At 38.1% G+C, this 23,816-nt stretch overlaps 2 protein-coding genes and 1 pseudogene across 6 annotated transcripts in view; 2 read left to right on the top strand and 1 right to left on the bottom strand.

The window, feature by feature from the left end:
* WRN (WRN RecQ like helicase) overlaps positions 1-8,876 on the bottom strand; it is a 149,859-nt gene extending 140,983 nt beyond the window's left edge. The window contains exon 1 of one of the 3 annotated variants that reach the window (XM_042983152.1): positions 8,455-8,876. The gene's annotated coding sequence lies outside the window, so the exon portion shown is untranslated. Of the gene's footprint in view, positions 1-2,476; positions 2,560-8,454 lie in introns of those variants that run through there. The other 2 variants (XM_042983154.1, XM_042983153.1) reach the window with 2 other exon arrangements.
* Positions 3,417-5,070, top strand: LOC102955850 (annotated as a pseudogene).
* Positions 8,877-9,220: 344 nt separating the features above from the next.
* The window catches only part of PURG (purine rich element binding protein G), a 38,433-nt gene continuing 23,837 nt past the window's right edge, over positions 9,221-23,816 (top strand). The window contains exons 1-3 of one of the 3 annotated variants that reach the window (XM_042983151.1): positions 9,221-9,299; positions 9,604-10,473; positions 12,716-12,717. In XM_042983151.1, the coding sequence (XP_042839085.1) occupies positions 9,610-10,473; positions 12,716-12,717 (866 nt within the window). In that variant the 5' untranslated portion in view covers positions 9,221-9,299; positions 9,604-9,609. Of the gene's footprint in view, positions 9,300-9,603; positions 14,943-23,816 lie in introns of those variants that run through there. The other 2 variants (XM_042983150.1, XM_042983149.1) reach the window with 2 other exon arrangements.

Below are 23,816 nucleotides of genomic sequence, written 5' to 3'. Positions count from 1 at the left end.
TCTTCCATCTTAAAAACACAAACTTGACTCTGGGCTAACTGCTCCATTCTTTTTCTCCCCTTTATAGAAAAACTACTCAAAAGAGTCATCTACACTAGTGTCTCAATTTCTATTCCTTCCATTGTCTCTTAAACTCACTGTATCACTCCACCCCACCAAAAGAGCTCATATTAAGTTTACCAAAGACTTTCATGTTGCCAAATCCTACAGTCAATTCTCAGTCCTCATCTGGCTCAATACACCAGCCACATATAACACAATTAGTCATATCCACCTTCTTTTTTTTTTTTTTTTTTTTTATGAGAAGTTTGTTTGCTTGCTTGCTTGTGTATTTTGAGAGTGAGATGGAGTACAAGCAGGGTAAGAGCAGAGAGAGGGAGAGAGAGAGAAATCCAAGCAGGCTCCACAGCATTAGCACAGAGCCCAATGCGGGGCTCGAGCTCATAAACCATGAGATAATGACCTGAGCAGAAATCAACAGTTGGACACTTAACCGACTGAGCCTCCCAGGCACCCCCCACATCATCCTTCTTCAAACACTTTATTAAGCATCTGTAACAATTATTCTCCACCTGTATCAGTAAGAATCCTTCTCAGTACCTTTGCTAGTCCTTCCTTAACTCCCCAATCTCTAAACCTCATAGCATTCTAGATTCAGGTCATAGACCTTTTCATTCTCTTCTCTACATTCACTCCCTTGAAGATAACAGTCTGATGGCTTTAAAATTACCTATAGCACACTAACAACTTCCAAACTTATATAAACCACCTAGACCACTCCTATGAACTTCAATCTTGTATGTCCAATTATTTACTAAATACTTGAGTGTCTAATGGGCAAATCACAGTGGGTATGTATAAAAGTCTCCCCAAACTACTCCTTCTATAAATTACAGTTCTCAGTAAATGCACCTCCATCCTTCTTCTGATTGCTCAGGCCAAAAACCTTAGTTATCCTTGATTCTTCTCCTTTCACACTTCACATCCAATCTAGCAGTAAAAATTTTACCTTCAAAATAAAGCTGAAATCCACCTTCTCTCACCACCTTCATAGCTAAAATCCTGGTTCAAGCCACATTACCTCTTATCTCCTTGTCTCTACAATCTATTCCCAAAACAGTGGCCAAAGTGATTCTGTTAAAAGATAATTCAATTTAAAGAATAATACACCATAACCAAGTGAGATTTATCACAGGAATGCAAGGGTGGTTCAACATAAGAAAATGAATCAGTGCAAATGTATCACTTCACTAGAATGAAAGAATACCACATAATCATCTCAGTTCACACACACACACACACACACACACACACACACACACGTAACATCTGAAAAATCCACCACTCTTTCATGATAAAAAAAAAGACTCAAAAAACTAATAATGAAAGGAACTTCCTCAATATGTTAAAAGGCATTTATCAAAAATCCAAAGCAGGGCACCTGGGTGGCTCAGTCAGTTAAGTGTCCAACTCTTGGTTTTGGCTAAGGGCATGATCTCAGGGTTCGTGAGTTTGAGCCTGCTTGGTATTCTTTCTCTCCCTCTCCCTCTGCTCCACCCCCCGAAATAAATAAATACACTTAAATTCACAGCTAATATATTCAGTGGTGAAAAGATTGACAGTGTGGAGCTTGCCTGGAATTCTCTCTTTCCCTCGCTCTCTGCCCCTCCCCCACTCAATCTCTCTCAAAATAAATAAACTTTAAAAAATTTTTAAAAAAAAAGGACAAGGCAGGGATATTCACTTTCACCACTACTATTCAACACTGTTTGGGAAATTCTGGCCAGAGAAATTAGACATAAAGAAATAATAATAATAAACATTCAAATTGGAAATGAAAAATTAAAACTATCTCTATTCACAGATGACATGATCCTACATACAAAAATCCCAAAGAATCCACAAGAAATCCACTAGATCTAATAAGAAAAGTCAGCAAAGTTGTAGGATACAAGATCAATACACAAAAAGCCGGCTGTGTTTTACACACTAGCAATGAACAATCTGAAAAAGAACTATGAAAGTAATTTCATTTATAATAGCATCTAAAAGAATAAAATAAAATACCTAATAGTAAATTTATCCAAGAAGGTGAAAAACTTGAATACTTCCAAAACACTGCTGGAAAAGATTTTAAAGATACCAATTAATGGAAAGACATCCATGTTCATGGACAGAAATGCTTAACATTGATAAGGTGCCAATGCTACCCAAAGCTAACTACAGCTTCAATGTAATATCAAGACTCCTACAGCCTTTTTGCCAGAAATGAAAAAGCCAATCCTCAAATTCTTATGGAATTTCAAGGGCCTTGAATAGCCATAACAGTCTTCAAAAAGAATAAAGTTGGAGACTCACACTTTCCAATTTCAAAACATACTACAAAACTACAGTGACCAAAATAGTGTTGTACTGGCATAAGAATAAACATATAGATCAGTGGAACAGAATTGAGCTTCCAGAAATTAATTCTTACATTTATGGCCAACTGATTTTTGACAAGGATGCCAAGTCCATTCAGTGAAAAAAGAAGTTCTTCAACAGATGATATTGAGACAGTTGGATTTCCACCTGCAAAAACAATGAACTTGGACCTCTATCTCACACCATATACAAAAATTAACTCAAAATATATTGATTCGAATATAAGAGCTACTAAGACTATAAAAAACTCTTAGAAGAAAACATAGAAGTAAATCTTCATGACTTTGGACTTGAGAACAAATTCTTAAACATGACAACAAGAGCACAAGCAACAAAAGAAAAAATAGATATACTGAACTTTATCAAAATTTAAAACTTTTATGAATAAAAGAACATTATCCAAAAGTGTAAAGACAATCCACAGAATGGGAGAAAATATCTGCAAATCATATTTCTGGTAAGTGTTTTAATAAAGAGAATATACTATGAAGATTTCATACAACGCAATAACAAAAAGATAAACAACTCAATTTTTTTATTTTTAATTTTTTTTTTCAACGTTTTTTATTTATTTTTGGGACAGAGAGAGACAGAGCATGAACGGGGGAGGGGCAGAGAGAGAGAGGGAGACACAGAATCGGAAACAGGCTCCAGGCTCCGAGCCATCAGCCCAGAGCCTGACGCGGGGCTCGAACTCACGGACCGCGAGATCGTGACCTGGCTGAAGTCGGACACTTAACCGACTGCGCCACCCAGGCGCCCCTAAACAACTCAATTTAAAAATGGGCAAAGGGACTGTCATCACCCCTCATCCCAGCCTTCCTCTGTCCTACTCACCTCCCCTTTTCTCCTCATCTTTCCCCTTTCTTCCCAGCACCCTCACCCTTGGGGCTGGAAGGACTGCTCTTGGACACACGAGAGGTGTAAATGAGGCAGGAGAGGGAGGTGCTGGGTTTCTGGACAGACAAGGACTCCCTATCTCCACCCAGAGCCACCTTATCATGCTGCCCAAAGTGGGGACTGAAGCCCTGAGACTGGCTCAGTCGCATGGGGAACAGGGGCAGATGCCGGAAAACATGCAAGTGTCTCAGTTTAAAATGCTGAATTACTCCTATGATGAAGATCAAGAAGAGCTCTGTCCAGTGTGTAGCGATAAAGTGTTTGGATACCGTTATGGGCTCCTCACCTGTGAAAGCTGCAAAGGGTTTTTCAAGCACAGTCCAAAATAATAAAAGGTACACATGTATAGAACACCAGAACTGCCAAATTGATAAAACACAGAGAAAGCGTTGTTCTTACTGTCAATTTAAAAAATGTCTCTGTGTTGGAATGAAGCTAGAAGCAGTAAAGGGCCAACCAAATGCACAGGGGAAGGAATAAATCTGGGCCAATGTACAAGACAGATGGGTCTCTAAAACAGAAAAAAGCCCTCATCCGAGCCAGTGGACTTAAGCTAGAAGCCATGTCTCCCGTGATCCAAGCAATGCCCTCTGAGCTCAGAATCTCTTCTGCAATTCAGAACATGCATTTTATCTCCAAAGGCCTCCAAAGGCCTTGCCTCCTACAGACTATGACAGAAGTCCCTTTGTAACATCCTCCATTAGCATGACAATGCCACCTCATTGCAGCCCGCAAGGGTTACTTCAGTCCCCTAGCCAGGCCATCAAGTCTGAGTACCCAGACCCTGACACCAGCTCACGGGAGTCAATAACGGGTTATATTCCTCCATGGACAGTTACCAGACAAGCTCCCCAGCAAGCATCCCACATCTGATACTGCAACTCGTGAAGTGTGAACCAGATGAGCCTCAAGTCCAGGCCAAAGTCATGGCCTATTTGCAGCAAGAGCAAGCTAAAGCAAGCACAAAAAGCTGAGCACGTTTGGGTTTATGTGCAAAATGGCTGATCAAACCCTCTTCTCCACTGTTGAGTGGGCCAGAAGTAGTAACTTCTTCAGCGAACTTAAGATATGTGACCAGCTATTACGACTCTCCCTTTCAAGAGAGACCTAACTCTGTTCCTAATTAAAATATTCTTAGTGCTAAAAACACACTTTCCTTAACTTTTCTTCTTTACATGATTTACTGAGTTAGAAAAATCTTATAACCTTGACATCAGGACTATCACAGCTTTTATTATATGTGGTTCATAGTTTGGGGGAGAGGGGAATAGCATTTCATGTAAACTATAGTAAATTTGGCTGGGTTTTTGTTTTTTTTTTTTTTTTTTTCTGAATAGTAGAATGTCTTTACTTATTTCCTTTAATTCAGATGGCTTATGGCTAGAAAATTTAAGTCTATGTGAACCAGCAACCTAGGGAACTTCTTAAAAACTACCAAATAAAAAGTTATAATAGTGCCAACTTAAAAGAAAAAATACCAACATTTACTTGTACTTAAACCCTAAAGAGTGAAAATGATACCACTGGTTACTAGTATCAAATAGGTCTTTACTACCTGTTTACTTTGACATTTGGTTGGTAAAGCTTTTGTTTTTGGAGCAGATTCCAACAGGATGTTTACTATCATTGGATGGGGCTTAGGCAAATGGTGAGTGCTAGTCTACTTGACTGGGGGTTTAGTTCTAAATATCTATGTCTACTGTTGATTTTAACAGATTGGTACATTGTAAACACAGTTCTTGTTTGTATAAGTATCTCTGTTTAACTACATAATTATTTTATTTCCTGAAACTTAATACTGAATTAATCTGGGAAAGTAAAATAGAAGTTTGGAAACTAAAAGTAGCTATCAAAGCACATTTGGTAGTCAGTGGTTTCATTCTCTGTTTTAAGAACAAAGTGAATCCTGGATTTGATTTCTCAGTGTATCTCTTACAAAATCAATTTCTCCCTTTTCCAGTCATAGGGGTAGATGTGGCTACAAAATATCTGTAGCTTCTGATCACCTAGGACTTTTGGAGGAAATTTAAAACTCTTTGAGAGAAAGACAATACAAAGCAGACTTTGAATATAAAGGGTGACTGTTAAAAACCGTGCAGAGGGATCAGGGAATATGGAAGCTGTGTGCAAATGGAAAATAGTGCTTTTCACAGCAGTCTTCATTAAGCACTGTGACTTGTACAGGGAAACAAAAAAGTTACCTGAATGGATCCAACTAAGTTGATAGAATACAACCACCATGCTGTTAAGACTATTAATGTATCCAGCTCTGTACTCTCTTGTCCTTTATTGTCCCATTTAAAGATGGCTGAAGGTGGAAATAGATACTAGGCTGCAGAGGACAAGCCGAATGCATTGATTCAGCACAGTGAGGCCAGATATTTCCTGAGTATGCAATCACTTTGTGATAAAGTGTTTTCCACTAAAAACAAAAACAAATAGGGGCACCTGGGTGGCTCAGTCAGTTACCTCTTGATTTCAGCTCAGATCATGACCTCACAGTTCATGAGTTCAAGCTCTATATCAGGCTCCACGCTGACAGTGAGGAGCCTGCTTGGGATTCTCTCTCTCTCCCTCCCTCTCTGCCCCTCCCCAACTTACACTCTGTCTCTCATTAATAAACATTAACAAATTTTTCAGTAAATAAATTTTAAAAAAATAAAAATGGGCAAAAACTTGAACAGACATTGCGCCAAAGAAGATATACCAAATAGCCAATAAGCACATGAAAAAAAAATGTTCAACATCATTAGTCACTAAGGAAATGCAAATCAAAACCACAATAAGATATCACTTCACTTCATCACCTAGGAATAAGAATTATATGAAAGAGGAAGAAAATTATTTAGAGAAGATATGGAGAAACTAGAAGTTTTACCACATTGCTGGTTAAATGTAAAACAGTGCTGCCAATGTGGTTGGGCAGTTAGCTCCTCAACAACTGAAACAGAATTATCACATGATCCAGCAAGTCCACTCCTAGATATATGCCCAAAAGAATTGGAAACAGGAACTCAAGCAGATATTTGTAAGCCAGTGTTCACTGCAGCATTATTCACAATAGCCAAAAGTGGTAAAAAAACCAAGTGTCCATCAACAGATGAACATAAAATGGAATATAAACACACAATAAAATATTACTCCGCCATAAGTTCTTTTTTATTTTTTTAACTTTTTTTTAAATTTTTTTATGTTTGTTTATTTTTGAGACAGAGAAACAGAGCATGAGTTGGGGAGGGGCAGAGAGAAAAGGAGGGGCAGAATCTAAAGCAGACTCCAGGCTCTGAGCTGCCAGCACAGGGTCCAACACAGGGCTTGAACCCATGAACCGTGAGATCATGACCTGAGCCGAAGTCGGACGCTCAACCAACTGAGCCATCCAGACGCCCCTAATGTTTATTTTTGAGAGAGACAGACAGAATGTGAGCGGAGAAGGGGTACAGAGAGGGAGACAGAATCCAAAGCAGGCTCCAGGCTCTGAGCTGTCAGCACAGAGCCCAACACGGGGCTCAAACTCACGAACCATAGGAGAGTGACTTGAACTGAAGTTGGACGCTTAACAGACTAAGCCACCCAGGTGTGCCAAAAGAAATTAAGTTCTGATACACGGTACAACATGAATGAACCCTGAAAACATTATGCTGAATGAAATAAGCCAGATGCAAAAGCACAAATATTTTTTTTTAAAATTAAAATTAAAAAATGTTTAAGAACTCAAATATTATATGATTCCAGAATGAGCAAATTCATAGAGAGAGACTATATTAGAGGTTACCAGGGGCTAGGCAGAAGGGGCAATGGGGAATTATTGAATAATTAACCAGTTAGAACTTGGGGTGAAAAAGTTTTAAAAATAGTGGTGATGGGGGCACCTGGGTGGCTCAGTTAAGCACCAGACCTCAGCTCAGGTCATGATCTCTGGGTTCGTGCATTTGAGCCCTGTGCCAGGCTCTGCTCAGAGCCTGGAGGCCTGCTTCAGATTCAGTGTCTCCCTCTTCCTCAGCCCCTCCCCCACTTGTGCTCGCTCTCCTTTCAAAAAAATGAGTAAACATTAAAAAAAATTATTTTTAAATAGTGGTGATGGCTGTGCAACATAGTGAGTGTAATTAATGTCAATGAGCTGTCCACTTAAAAACTGTTTCAGTGGCACATTTTGTTACATATATTTTACCAGTGTTTTCTATTTTTTTTAATGTTTTATTTATTTTTTGATAGAGAGCACAAGCAGGGGAGAGGCAGAGAGAGAGGGGGGACAGAGGATCCAAAGTAGGCTCTGCGCTGACAGGCTGTCGGGGTTCGAACCCATAAACTGTGAGCTCATGACCTGAGCCAAAGTCGGAGGCTCAAATGACTGGGCTAGGCAGATGCCCCTTACCAGTTTTTTGTTTTTTTTTTTTAAAGATCATTCAGATGATGATGTTTCCCTGACAAAACTCTCCAATAGCTTCCCACCTCCCTCAGAATGAAAACCCAAATTTTCAAAATACCCTACCAGGCCCTACACTATCTGTCCTCAGCTCTTTCCCGTCTGACTTTATCTCCTCCACCTTCTCCCTTACTATCTCATTGTGCTTTAAACTTACTGGCCTCCTAGACTGCTCTTTGAACACGCCAAACAGGCTTCCTCAGGGCCTTTGCACTTCCCGCCCCACCCCAGCCACAGAACTAGCTTTCCTTCGGCTCTTTACTCAAAACTTAATGTTAAAGGATTTAAACTCAAGAAATCCAACTTAATTTGCTAAATTACACGTAATAGGTTATTTCCCTCGACTTTGTTATGAAAATATGGAGTGGCTCCATTTCCGCAGCAGTAAAGGCTGGATCCGAAGGGTACAATCCCAAGGGCCCAAGACAAGCAACCGGTGGCACAAGCTGAAGGTGGGAGGGAATGGGAAAGCTCACTTTTTGGCTGACAGAAGCCCTGGGAAGACCTGCGGCATGTGGGGGCCCTTTTCCGGTATGCTCCGGAGGTGGGAAGGGGCAGGAGGTCGCGGGTTTTAACGCACCTCCTACACACTGCCCAGTGGCCTGCTCTTCGGGACTGAGCACGCACCCCCAATGTCTGGGAAGGCTAGAATGATACCCCAGGGTCTGGAGCTGGCTGAAACAGGGGTAGGGAGGTCACGTTACCCTGAGAAGAGCCAGTTCAACGGGTCTCCTCCTTCAGCTGGATGAATTGTGAAGCGCCACAACAGCAGGGCCTGGAAGCCAGGCATCCAGGCCGGATACCAACTCAACAGACCTTATTCCCGCGCCGCAGAGCGCACGCCTTGGCGTCACGGCGCCCACGGCACATTATCAGCTGGGGTAGACCTATCTTCTCCACCCCTCCCTCCGAGGTCCGCCCCTCCCCCGTCCTCCATTCGTGGTGCTCTGCAGCCCTCCCATCAAGCCCAGCGGGCCAGGCGGCGCGCATGCGCAAGGACTCTCGCTACCGCTGAGCCCTCCGGGAAATGTAGTCCCTGTGCGGATGCCGGTGGGCCGCCAGAGTCCTGCATCCCGGAGGAACCTGGAGAAGTCACAACAGTCTCGCCACCTCCGTCCTCATTACCATCTTCACACCTGTCCAGTCACCTCGCACTCATAGTCCATCACCGCGCGCCGGGCTTCGGTCAGGGCGCGCCCCGAGGAAGAGCGCGAGACCTTCTCTTCCCTTCAGCGGGCTGTGCTGGAGGAGGCGGGGTCCACGGCCCGCCCCCCGCCGCCACCCCCCCCTCCCCTCCCGGCGGGTATCGGGCCGGTGCCCGAAGAGAGGCGGCGGCCCCCGCAGCGGCCGCAGGAGGGGCGGCGGCGGCGGCGGGCGCCGCAGGCGATGCCCCTGCCCGGCTGCTCCGGCGGGGGACGGTGCGAGCGGCGGCGGCGGCGGGGGAGTTGGCGGGGGGCAGCGGCTGCGGCGGCTGCAGCAGAGGGGCCGAGAGCTGGCGGCGGCGGCGGTCGTGAAGGGCATCGGTAGCAGCGGTGATGGCAGTGTCGATGTGAGTGTTTACTGGCTGGGGACCCCGGGGCTGCCGAGCCTGAGGCCGGCGGCCCGGCGGCGAGCGGGAGGCCGGGGCGGCGGAGGGATGCTGTGTGCGCGGTGTGGAGCCGGGAGACGCCGCCTGTCGCCGCCGACGGTCGGGCAGAGGCGGGAGCCGGGCGCTGCGGCGGCGGGCGCCGTGCACCGCGGCCCGGTGTGGGGGTCCCGGGCGGAGGCGGGGGCAGCGCAGGCCGAGGGGCGTCTGCGATTGTTCTCAACACCCCTCCCCCACCCCACCCCGTGTGTCTGTTTGTCACTTGCAGCTGAAGATGGAAAGAGCCAGGCGAAGGGGAGGCGGCGGCGGCCGCGGCCGCGGCGGCAAGAATGTAGGGGGCTCTGGCCTAAGCAAGAGTAGACTCTATCCCCAGGCCCAGCACTCCCACTACCCCCACTACGCGGCCTCAGCCACCCCTAATCAGGCTGGGGGTGCAGCCGAAATCCAGGAGCTGGCCTCCAAACGAGTGGACATCCAGAAAAAGAGGTTTTACCTAGACGTGAAGCAAAGCTCCCGGGGCCGGTTCCTAAAGATAGCTGAAGTCTGGATAGGGAGAGGCCGGCAGGACAATATCAGAAAGAGTAAACTGACTCTGTCCCTGTCTGTGGCAGCGGAGCTGAAGGACTGTCTAGGGGACTTCATCGAGCATTATGCCCACCTGGGCCTGAAAGGCCACCGACAGGAGCATGGCCACGGCAAAGAGCAAGCGTCCAGGAGGAGACAGAAGCACTCGGCACCCTCCCCACCAGTCTCTGTAGGGTCCGAAGAGCACCCTCATAGTGTCCTCAAAACAGACTACATAGAGAGGGACAATAGGAAATACTATCTAGACCTAAAGGAAAATCAGCGGGGTCGCTTCCTAAGAATTAGACAAACCATGATGCGGGGGACTGGCATGATAGGTTATTTTGGTCACAGTTTGGGCCAAGAACAGACTATTGTGCTCCCAGCACAAGGAATGATCGAGTTTCGTGATGCCTTGGTTCAGCTAATTGAAGACTATGGCGAAGGGGACATAGAAGAACGAAGAGGTGGAGATGATGACCCACTTGAACTCCCAGAGGGGACTTCTTTCAGAGTGGACAATAAAAGGTTCTACTTTGATGTGGGCTCTAATAAATATGGAATTTTCCTGAAGGTAAGTGAGGTGAGGCCACCTTACCGTAATACTATTACTGTTCCATTCAAAGCTTGGACAAGGTTTGGGGAGAATTTTATCAAGTATGAAGAAGAGATGAGGAAAATTTGCAACAGCCATAAAGAAAAGAGAATGGATGGCAGAAGGGCCAGTGGTGAAGAACAAGAATGCCTCGACTAGAGTGAATTTGAACTCCATCAGGCAAAATTTTAAATCATAAAATTGGCTAAAAGTACTGATCCATAATCATTTGAAGAAGTTTTTCCTCTTTTTTGGCCCTTTGTTATTAGTAATACCTCTGGTAGTTTATACTTCAAGGAGTCTGATTCTCATGTTATACGTAGAACATTATAATTCTTATGGGAATTCCGATCTTCCCAGAGCTAAATAGTTTAGCTGCTTCAACTGCTCCAGACCATTGAAGTATGCAAATCAGCACAAAATGTGACATTCTGACCTTCTAAATACCATAACTAAGATTTACATTGCACTATGACATAATCCTGAGAAAGATACATATACTTAATATGGAAGTGTGAATTTCTATTTAACAAGTTCCCCAAAAAAGTATTCCATCCCTACTTAGTTAAAAGCTGCTAAGCTTACTTGTAGGGCAGTTACCACAGAAACAGAAATTGACCTCAAGTATAATACAAATATATTTATTTATAAAAGTACATGTAGAAATATATCAGTTGTTCATTGGATAACAGTATTAAACCATACCATTAAAGAGTCAAATCTTACAGCTACTACAATATTCTATAATTTCAAATTTTGTGGTAACCCTGGAGTTTATAGTTGCCATATCAAAGCCGTGGGAGAGTTTTAATTGGTTGTTCTAAACTAGTTATAACCCTATCTTTACCTCTACTTACTGTACCATATATTTTTATTGACTTTCCGAAGTTTTAGGAATTACTTTTATGTCACTGTTGAGTGGGAGGCTTCATCCTATGGCTTTGCTATGGAAATCTTGGTGTTTTAGCCTTTCATGCTAATTTGAAGGTTGTGAGAGGTTGTTTTTTTTTTTTTCCCCCAAAATATATCGTGGACTCAAGGTGTTCTATTTTATGCTTCTTCTTTAGCACTATTTCAGAGGGGTTGGTGCACCAGTTCACTGATACAAAAATACATCTGTAATAATACATTTTAGTAGCACTTTTGCAATTGCTACCCTTAAAACCGTGTCAACACTTCCAATATAAACCTGGCTTTTACAGGTATTTTAATTCCAGAAAAACAAACAAACAAACAAACAAACAACTCTTTTTCTAAAAAGCATTTAGAATATAAATTTTCAGCCTGGGAAAATATTTTAGATTGGTTATGAACATATTTGAAAGGAAAATTCAAGCATTTTCCAAGGTGCTCTTTATGATACTTAAAAAGGTTTACTTTACACAAGACTCACCCAGTTACCTGTATTAAAAATTGCTTTCCAGGAAGTGCCACAGCAATTTTTCAACACCTAAGCAATTTTTAAACAAGTGGATATATTGTATATGTGTACCAACCCACCCTGTATTAACTGACTAGAATTTTATCTGTTGAGCTGCATTTTATTCTGATTGAAACTATTGTCTTTTATCTTGGCTTTATTCACCTCCCACACAATAAGTCCATATAATCATATTTAAGAGCCAGACACTGATTTCAACCCCCAAATATAGCTCTCATTTATGAGAGCTGGCTGCATGGATTGAGATCAGAATGTAGCTCTCCTTTTATATACCATAAGTAGTTCAAAATAATTTTAATAATTTTTTTCCTTCAGAAGTTTGTCCCCAAGTACATTTAAGTAAGGTCACTAAGAAAACGTTATGAGTTAAGAAAATAATATTACTGGCTTATCTTATTTAAAAACAAGCAATCAGTAACCCAGACATATATGCTGGTATTGGTTTTCAGATTGTATTTCACGTTTCCCCAAGTAGTATGAAGGAATCTCATTAGTTCATCATAAATGTGGACCATCTGGATTACTATGGAACAACTGAAGGTTGGAAGATAGTTGGAAATACTAGAGTTAATAGCACATGGTGGGTGTTGAGACTCTAAAAGTAGCAAGGATCTTTAAACAGTCCTAACTGTAAAATAACTATTGTAGACTTGATAAAAAGTAGCTTTTGGTATATGAAGGAGTGATGTGCACTTGAATTACTGTACTACTGATTGTTATTCCTGCCCATCATAGTGCCTATTAATAATTATCAACCTGTCAGATTTTGGCAAACTGGAGCTGTGCATGTTCCAGTATTCGAGTGTTCCTATCACTATTGCTATGACTGTATACTCTCTCTTAAAAACCTTCCCTCGTAAAATACTTATATCCATTAAGTCTAAATGATTTCTTTCTTGGTTTTTAGTCTGATAAGATTTGAGAGTGTGTGTCTATATACATACATACGTGTGTATATAGACATATACACAATACATGTCAGACTTAAATATCTTTAATTCATTGTATATAAATATTAATTTTGCATTAATTGTTTAAGTAAAGAATTAGTTACGTAGCCAAATCTTCTACATTGTATGTATACTTCAAAGTTATTACCATCTCAAAGCTATAGATTGGTAGATGCATATATACCGGCAATTGAATATACTTTAGAATCACTAAGCCTTCTGCCAGTCCTTTTGTTTCACTTTTTTATATGTATTCATTGAAAAATGAAATGATGTTACAATTTTTTGATACTTAAAATTCCCAATTATCCATTAGCCATAATCAAATAAGATCCAGTTCAAAACTCTGGTATTAAGACATGTATTGCCATGTATCTTATAAAATAAGCTACTATTTTTATCTGTGCAATATACATTTTATTTATTGTCATTTGTAACATAAATGGAGCTGCAAGTGTACATGGTATTCTTCAAAATAATAGGATCCCTGCCTTGAAGACATTAAACTCTTAAGGCAACTGGATGTTAGAAGTCAAAAAATGAACATTCAAGTTAGTAACCAAAATTACTAGTTCATTGTATAATTCTAAAACACTGATGATGTTTGCACATAACCCAAGCATAATGTGGTATAGACTCAAAACTGTAATAATATAAGCTAATAGTATGAAATTTGGAAACGGGTTCCTCATAATAGTTGGCAGTGTGCTCCTAGCAATTGAAAGCAACACTAATCTGTTGCTTAATATGCAAAAGATGCAATGTATTATAAAAGTATTAAAAGTTCTGCCACATTTTATAATTTTCCTTGTTAAAACCCCAAACTGCCATGTCCCTTAAACTTGAGTCAAACACAAGCTTATTTGCACTAAAGAGCATGGCCAAAAAGTAAACGACAGGGTGGAAAAGCTAGTTGGAACCTCTTGAAATAATTGGTTCTAATGGGAGAATTTCACATTTGTCTATTTGAAAGCTATATGGTCCAGGCAGACAATCTGTCAGTTCACTAATTTAATAATGCACTTTACCTTTTGTATATAGAAGATGTACATTTATGCCACTTGAAAGGTGGGATGTGTTTCAATAACTATGTAGTTAGAATCTGTAGGGTGATCTCTTGCATGCAGATGTTTGTGTTGGAACTGCTATAATAAGTTTCCATTAAATCAGTGTAACGGAGAAGGGTAGAAGATGCTTTTGAAACAACTCCCAATACATTTAATGAACACTTAAAGTAGAGTTCATATTTGTATTCTTAAGAACTAAAATCAATAAAAAACTACTTCTAGCCCAGATTAGTATTACAGTTGAGACTATATCTAGTTGAGACTCCCCATAATACCCTGAAAGTTAATTTTGGGAATTTGTGCAGAAAAAAATTTTTTTAGTAATTCTGTTTCATTGTTGATGTGTGTTAAAACAACTAATGAAAAGACAGTACATGATACTGTGTAAGAATTAAAGGCATGGTTGGCTGATACAGTGTCATTAAGAAAACACCCAGACTAAAGAAATAAAGTTTCAAATTAAGAAAATGCGAAGAGCCTCAGAACCATTGCTAAAATCAATATAGTATTATTTCAAAATTTGCAGAACTAACTTTCACCAACCAAAAAGGGTATTGGGAGATTTAGTGTATCCTTTCATCCTAAAAACTTCCTGAGATGTACATTTGAAAACTAGATAATTGTTGCTTAATAATAGGTTGTATGTACTTTACTAAGAAACACTGTGTACTAACAATTCATCGAGAATATGCTATATTTACTGCATTCATTTTATATATATGGATAAGAATACATTATATATAATCATCCTATCTTAATATATTCATGTATTTATATTGTAATTTTGCAAATATTTTCAGTAAAATAAACATTTATCTGAGCTGCACAATTTGAAGAGGATGAAATTGGAATACACCCTCAGACACTCATTTTTACTAAGCAGCTACCATTGAAAGCTGGTGTATGTACTATCACTCCTTTAGATTTTGTTTTATGGTTTATTTTAATATCTAAGTGATTAGGACTTAATTTGAATTTTTAAGTGGCGTTCTGAAAATAATTTTTATAAACGTGAGATTTTTTTTCCCTGCTTATTTCAAAATGTCTTTCATTGGAACTATTTATAAAATCCTATTCCAAGCTTTATGTAAGGGCTTTGCTTAGTCACCACATAGTTTGAAGTCTGTGTTTACTAAAACACCAAACATCTTTGGCAGGATAAAAATCTAAAGTAAACCACAAAGAGAAGTTAAAATTGACCCTATGCCAACAGAATAACAGAGGTGTAATACTTATCACTGCCAAGTAAGATTCTTATAGTCCTTCTGAAGTTTCCTTAAAGATTTTTTGAATTTCACAAGTAACGTGGCTAATGGCTAACCCATCACAGGAAGAAAATAAGGATATTAGTATGCTGTTGAGACAGACCATAGTCCACAGTGCTGTAGCGATGAGGTACAGGGAAAATGTGTTTTTCCCAATTTAAGGTCATGTGAAAGTTGAGTTTTTAAGTCACGCTTACTGTCACAAAGTAAAGATACCAAAACTTATGTAGGTGGATCTTGGAAAAACAATATATGTATTAGTATATTTTCTTCTATAACGTAAAAAAAAAAAAAAAGTTTTTTTTTCTTAATTTGACTTGTTTTTTAAAATTAAATTTATTTTGGTAGTTTTTAATCAATATTTTTGAATAGGGAAAACATGTATGGTACAAAATTTAAACGCTATGGTTAGGTAGACAGTGAAAAGTAACCGGTGTTACCGATTTCTTGCGTATCCTTCTAGAGTTACTCTGAGTATACAAGCATATGTGTCTATACATATATTCTTTATAAACATACAAAGGAAAATATATACACTGTCCTGTGTATATGTCCTGGTAGTATCAGTTTTAGATCTGTCATTTTAAATGAGTTTTTTTCCCTTTTACTTAGATACCATACTTGTACTAGTTAACATAAAACTTAATTTGAATTATATTATTACACCAAGGGAACCTCAAGGAAATTTTGAATGAATCCCATTAATATTAACTTAAGATGCAAATATGTGTATATATTAATTTAAAGTGTATAAATATTTAATTTCCCTTCGCTATCCCTAACCACCTTGCCCTTCCTGTCTTCCCCTGTTCCTTCTCTCAAAAGACTATTGGTCTTTTTCCTAAAGTAATACAGTTCAGGACTGGCAGGATATTAAACTATTTTACCAAGTGTTAGGTTAACTATGTTCTCTAATGAAAAACACTGATATTTAAAGCTTTAATAAATTATTACTTAAGTTTTACTAATTCTTTTAATATCTTATTGTTATCCAAAGACCTTGCCATTATGAGAGCAAATAAGTAATGGAACTATAATGAAAGGTTGTGCTATGACTGTTGAAATCTTTTGATTTGTTAACATGAGCTTTTATCTTTATTATGATGAGGTTATTAATGAATAATGCATTTAGCAACCTAGTCAAATCCAGTACTAAACAAAGGGGTAACACTAGTCCTGATTGTTTAAGGCATGGATTCCCCATTGAAGAACTCAGAGTCCATCAGATGTCTTTGGGACCAGAAGGGGTACTATGATGATTTGGGGAGAGAGTAAAAACTTTGGGGCTATGAGGTTACAAGTACAACTAAACCATCTCCATTCTCTGCTGGAAGAGTATTAAACAGTAAATTGTTTGAAAATAAAGTTAGCATAATGCTTTAATAGTTTTTAAAACCCCTCCCCCCCCAAAATCAAAATCAAATTCTCTTCTCATTCATATCAAACGTGTATGTTTAAAGTCATTTTTCTAATAACCACCAAGAAAAAATTATCTGAAAAATTGAAAGGCCCATGCTGGAACCTTAAAGGATATTATCTAGTTATAAATTAAATCAACCAGAGGAAAAGATCTAGTACTATTAGAAATACCTTAAAGAATATGCGGGTTGAGGAGGAATCTTTTAATAGATTAATATCTGTAAATTTTATGAAAATATTAAAAAGTTTTAAAAATTCAAGCACTGGTTTAAACATTAAAAACATATCTCCATAATTGGTGGCATAATTTCCTGTTTGTAAAATGAGAGAGTTGTTAGAAGACAGGACCCTCTTAAATATATATTTTTAAAGCATAAAGAAGTGTTTATTTTAATGATGAATAACCCATCATCCTTTACAGAATCTATAACATTGGTAAAACTCTCCAGTATTTACTTGTTCAAGCTTAAAATGGTTTATAGGTATTGCTTCTTATTTAAGGAGTGGGGTCAAAAAGAAGGTAAATTCTCCTGCAGGAACGAGTTTTGCTTAAAAAATTAAGTATTTCTCATCCTTAATCAAGGAGTTTCCCATGTTGGTGCTTTCAGGTAAATTATGTTTTCCAAACTTTACCTTCTTTCAAATATTCTTTGTGAGAAATGTCTTACCAAGGCCAGTGACATCTACCAGTAAATAAAAACTTATTCATAATGAAATTAGTGCTGCTACAGTGAAGTGAATTTGTGATGTGAATGTAAAGGAAATACTTATTAATGAAATATACATTTTCTTCTTTTCTGTTGTTGACTTTTTTCTAAGATTGTATAGGAGTTGTCTGCCCTCTCATTTCCCCCCTTTATAGTTTCTGTGTTATTCTATTCAAAGTGTTGATTGGTTTCCAGGAAATAATAGGCGTAAATAAAAGGAAAAGTAATCCCTAAGAAAAATGTTCATAGTAGTTAAAAGTTAGACTTGCTCCCAAGTGTAAGATTAGGGGAAAAAATGCTTTTGTGGGCTTTTGTCTTTATCAAAATGGTGGTATAAATCTGTTTATTTGATCCGATTAAAGACAGAATTTCTTGTGAGATACCTATATTCAGAAATCCTTAGTGTCTTATTTTTCTTGGAGTAGTATAATACATACTCTTCAAGATTTTATTTATTATTTGTTGTGGATTTGATGAGGCTGTTGCCTAGAGCTAACAAATACACAAGGAAGAGAGAAGAGAAAGGTAGTGGTTTCCTATTTTGTTTGCCTATAGCAAAAGAAATCAATATAACAAAATGGAAGAAATAAGACTTCTCAAGACCAAATCCCTATTTATTTAACCTTTAAAAGATCATTTGAGAAAGATTAATAAGACCTAATTCTTCCAGTGTAAGGCCTGACTCTCAGTAAACCATTTAACTTCAGTAGGATGGCTTCCTTTTATGAAAAATGAACAAGATTGTGCTAGAAGCTAAGGTTCCCTCCTACTCTAAACTTCTAATAATATTCTGTATCAATGGAGTGTGAAAGAAAAAAACAGAATACCAGAATTGGAAAGTATAAGACAATCTGTATTAAAAACAACAAAATAATGCAGCAATCTGTGCTTATACCCAAAAGAACAGGAAGAAGTGGCAGTTTTATCACATGTATGTATCTCTTCAGCCACACAAAATGAAATTTTGTTCCTGGCCCTTCTTAAGATCAAACTGTTTACACTAACTGTACAATCATCCTATGCTTTAATTTTTTTATAGAAATACTTTTATTATCTGTATGAGGTCTTATTCTTTGGAAGCATTACTTGTTTCTACACCTTCTGTAATCATTTCTTACATTCTACATGACAAAAGAATTTTAAAAATTAACATCACACCCTGAAATGGCATTGTACCTGAAATAACCTTAAATTACGTTGCTAAGTAATACACCACTGCTATCATTTCAGGGGCCCCTGAGAATCAAATACTACCTTTGACCTCTATTTCCTTGGTCTCCTGAACGTATTACGTTACAAATAATGATGTTTAACAAAGGAAATCAGGAAGGGCACTGAACTGTGAACGATATGGTTCTACTTTAGAGGACCCATAACTACTAGAGTGTGCAAAGATAAAACATCATAATGAGTCTGTTTGTTTTGTTTTTAGCCTTGAGAAACCACCAAGGTTGGTGATTGAAGGAGAAGAGAAGAACACATAAGGGTTTTTGTCCCAGATGCTTTACTTAGGCGCCCGAATCCTCCAGTATACAGTGCCACCACTGTCAATAGATCAAACGGAAAAGAGTGACACCTTTCTCCCTAGACCTCTCCTTCTGGTGCCCATTTGTTTATGAGAGACCGTGCTTAAGAGTTACCAAAGTGTATTTTGAAGTGTGTATACACATGTGTATTTCATTAATTTCAAAAATCTCTGTGCACATAAAATTCCATTGCAGAAATGGTCCATATGATAAAGCAGCCTTTAAGCCTGGTGGTGCTTTGCAATAGCAATCTTGTTGGTCAGTTCGCAACAAATTCTGTTGAGAGTGTATTGCCTGTTGTTAGAAATTTTTTTTCTCCTCCCTCTTCTCAATATAGCAGGTACATTTTAGGTTCTTCGCTGTTTCTTCTTCAATGCTGTTTGAAAGCTAAGTGGGATATGAGAGGACGGTTTAGTTGGCAGTTATTTGCCCTTGCCGTTTTGTAGAAATTGTCCCTAGCTTCCCATTCAAACATTCTGAGCAACGATACCAAAAGATAATACATAAGTGCCAAAACTACCCATAAAATAAAACAACAGAACCATTAAGATAATAATTTAGGGGATGCCTGGGTGGCTCAGTCAGTTAAGCATCCGACTTTGGCTCAGGTCATGATTTCACAGTTTGTGAGTTCGAGCCCCACATTGGGCTCTGTGCTGACAGCTCAGAGCCTGGAGCCTGTTTCAGATTCTGTGTCCCCCCCCCCCCCCCACACCCCCCCCCCGTCTGCACCTTCCCTGCTTGTGCTCTCTCTCGCTCTCACTCTCAAAAATAAACGTTAAAAAAATTTTTTAAGATAATTTAGGAATAAGGATATGTATGTACAAGACACCTAGATATAAAAAAATTCCTTATCATTTGCTAATTTGCTTCAGAAACTGCTGTATTTTATTTCTAGGTGTTTCAGACTAGCAATGTGGTTTATACCAATGGTTGACAGTCTAGAATTTCAATAGAACAAAATAATTTGAAAGTTCAGGTGAATTTATTATGGAATTTTATCTATTGCTGTTCTCCTTAAAGGTTAAACCATGCTATAATCATATGAAAAATAGAATTTTAAAATGTCCTCCCTTCTTTTACCCCCCTGTCATAGTAAGAACACTAATTTCTCCCAATACCACCACAGCTCCTCTCCATCCTATTTATTTGTTTAGATGACAACTGAAACACAATAAAGACCGAAAAAATTGCCCTATGAAATAGATCTATAGACTCAGAAAGGACTGCTACTTAACTAATATCAATACTGTTACCGTATTTCTGTACGGGAATTTAGTATGAATAGAAACATTTCACTTGGGAAGATATGGACTGAAAGGTCAGTTATTCCAACTTTCCAGTATACACTGTATCTTCAGGAAATACTTTGACTGGCACAATTGACAAGTAATTTCAGAAACGAATGTAGCCTCTAGGAAAATTGCACCATGACCATTTTTAAAGAGAAGGTGGTAACAAAAGAAAGAGGCAATCTTATTAGTATTAACAACTATTACTTATTGAATACCTACCATATATTAAACATTGCTGAACCCCTGTAACTATTCTACTTATAACAACCCTATTGTCACCATTTTTTTTATCATCACCATTTTAATATGATTTTCCGGAGATTTTCAAAACTGGTTCAGTATTTCAGAACTAATGTATTTGAACCCAAATTGACACCAAGCCAAAGACTGTGTTCATACAATTAGGCCGAACTATCTTTAAGACTTACTCCAAAATCTAACCCCCTGACTAATATAGCACAGTCTACCCCCATGTATTACTGGTAAATCTGCCTCAGATTACTAGGAATTATTTTATCCCAAACTAATCCCCATATATGGGGCTAGTACCACCAAGAGACACTCCTTACATAAGTGTTCATCTAGTTTGTTAAAGTTCAGTGCTATTAAATACAACTTATATGATCTTTATGGATTGAACCTCTAGTCTCAACCGTTTTAAATAAATGTCAATTTTGGAAAGAGATCAGATGACAATATAGATGGATGATTCCAATTTAACCCTTAAGTGCAGAGAGAAGACAAATTACTATTTACTGTGGATCTACTATTTCATTTTCATGACCCGAAATCAACTGGTCATGTTGAATTGATCTGGAAACAAGTCGTGTCAATATCAGTGAAAAGTTTATTGTTTTTTGAAACTCTTTTTACCAACTTACTCTTCCTATATCACTCCACTGATTTTCGTATTTCGTTACCAAGTCTCCCCTTCTTTTCCATATCTCCAGCAGAGTAAACTGAACTGACCCTATTTACAGACACATATTTTCCTCTGTTACTCCAGGCCAGTGGTTTTCAAATTTTGGTTTGATTGAGAATCAACCAGAGGGCTTGTTAAAACAGATTGCTGGCCCCGCTTCCTGGGTTGAGTTCTGTTGGCCTGGTGTGGTGAGGAGGGGACCAAACATTTGCATTTCTGACACATTCCCAGGTAAGCTGATGCTGCTGCCGTGGGGACCACATTTTAAGAACCATAGCTGCAGGTTGATGTGATCTTACCTTAGCTACAAAAGACAGGGAAGGAGAAATGTGGTCATAACAACTGTAAGATCTTGCTAAAAAGAAGTCTCAGTGCTACTCATTCAGCCTTGAGAAATGTACAAATCTAAAATAATATTTTTTATCAATTGACTAGACTTTGAGTAAAAATCATTTTCTTCTCTCTTTATCCTTTCATGACATTTAATAACTTTTCTTCTGATTTTTTGACAACTATCTTGAGATAACTCTGATAGGAACTAATAATTAGGAATTCTTATATGAAAAGCCTAGCATTCCAATTTATGGAGACTGAAACATGTTTTTAATTTATCAAATAACTGGTATATAAATCTTAGTAATGGAAAGTAAATAATTTCTATACTCAACAGTTACTAATACATCTGTTAGGAAATGTTAAACATTAGGACTTGAAGGGACCTTAGTTTTAGTCCCTCAATTTTACATTTTGTGACATGTATCATGTAGCTCAAATGGTTCATAATTAGTAAAATAAGCCAAGTAAGTAAACAGAAAATAAAGGCTAAAGGTTAAAATGCAATTGTCTCTTAAGATAATAACCGATAAGAAATATACTAATTTCTTTTAAATGCATATATTTTCATCATCTTCCTATGTCTTATCTATGTGTGTAGGGTAGAGGAACTATAGATATATACTGTAATGTATTTATGGTACTTTTAGTGGTACCCATTGATTTAAATTTAGAGAAACTTCTCCTGGATGCTCATTGAGCATATTTGAAAACATAACCAACATACTTAAAAATAATTTATATTGTACTTGCTAACCTGTGGACATTCTTTAATTAATGTATTGATCAAAATTAATAAAACAATATTTTATATAAGTCTATATAATTAATATCTATGATATAACCTTACTAGCTGTCATTCTAATGGATCATGCTTTATCAGAAATACCAAATCATTCATATATAGACATTTGGCAGTTCTGCAAGTTCATTAACTTCTGTTTCCAACTACTACCCCTTCGACGATTAGTACTCCAGAACAATGAATGAATTCCTAATTGTGAAAAAGATGAACATAACAGAGATAGTCACCAAGTCAAAAGGATTATTATAGGCTGTATAATGTATTTTTAAAATTCTGTGTCCTGTTGTATTATAGCTACAATTTAAATTTTAGGTTAAAAAATTTATGTCTTATTATTTGAGTCAGCTTCAGACAGAATAGATTTATAGGAAATTTCAGCTCGACATGAGGGCCAAGTTTAAGAAGTAGTGTTCCTTCCCTGTTGCTGAAATTATTTAAGGCAGAGAATAGACATGCACTTAGTTTAGGATGCATAAAGGGAATTAATAAATCAAGAAAAAAATGGGTTGTTATTACCCTGAAGATTCTTTTCAACTCTGAGAGAATTTCTTGGGAATACTTGGAACTTTTGTTTTCAGGTCTTCTATTTTATCACATTGGATAAAGAAGCGTGATTTCAATTTTTCTAGTATTATTCTGAAAACATGTTAAGAAAAAAAATGACTTCCTCCTACCCCTTGTTATTGCAAAACAACATAAAAGACTTTTTCAAATTTTCATGAGCTGTACTAATTAAATGAATTAGTTAAGATAGCTTTCATGAGATTTGCCCCTCAAAATTAAGTCTAGCTTTTATGATTTTCATAAGAAACTTTTCACTTTTAGTCTTTTTTTTTTTTCCCAGAAACAGCCATATGAAGGAATGTACTTGGTACTTATGTGGCTATTTCAAAAGTACCTGTCACAGGTTTATTTGGGAAGACATAAGTGATGGTACAGTAAATTGGATAACCAAATTATTGCATATTATGAGGTTTTTCTTCATAAAAGTCTAGATTAAATTCTCTTTAAAGATTGAAGCAATAAAATATTTCCATTCTCTATTTTTTCTTGCACTTCTAATTTAAGATGAAAAGAAACAACAAAATTCTCTATTTCCTCTTAAGTTTTCTGTATTAAAGAACAAGATTCTAAGTAAGTTGATTATTGCTGCAAATAATATATGTGATTTTCTCCTGGAGATTTTCAAGGCTTTGTATAGGGCAAAAGGTTAGCTGTGGCAATAATATCTAAATTCAGGGATCTGGCATGAATCAATATGAAACTCGATTCTCACTTGCAGGGTCCATTTTTTCTTGTCACTCCTTCCAGGCATCTTATGCTTTCTCATGACACTGTAACATTTCCAAATTTCAGTGGACAAATAATAATATCTTTTAGAGAGATCTGAGTAAGTCAAAATGTATTACATCAAGTCCATAAGCTATTAACACATATCTAAATATTCAGCTAAGTAAATTTTACTCTGCACGAATATTGCACGTGTCTGCATGCGCGCGTGCGTGAGTGTGTGTGTGTGTGTGTGTGTGTGTGTGTGTGTGTGTGTGTAAAATTTTAAAGAGAGCCCAATCTCCCCCCTCCACCCTCTCCAT

The sequence above is a fragment of the Panthera tigris genome, chromosome B1 (genome assembly GCF_018350195.1).
Source record: "Panthera tigris isolate Pti1 chromosome B1, P.tigris_Pti1_mat1.1, whole genome shotgun sequence".
In the NCBI taxonomy this organism is placed as follows: domain Eukaryota; kingdom Metazoa; phylum Chordata; class Mammalia; order Carnivora; family Felidae; genus Panthera; species Panthera tigris.
This window is presented reverse-complemented; position numbering and strand designations above follow the sequence as displayed.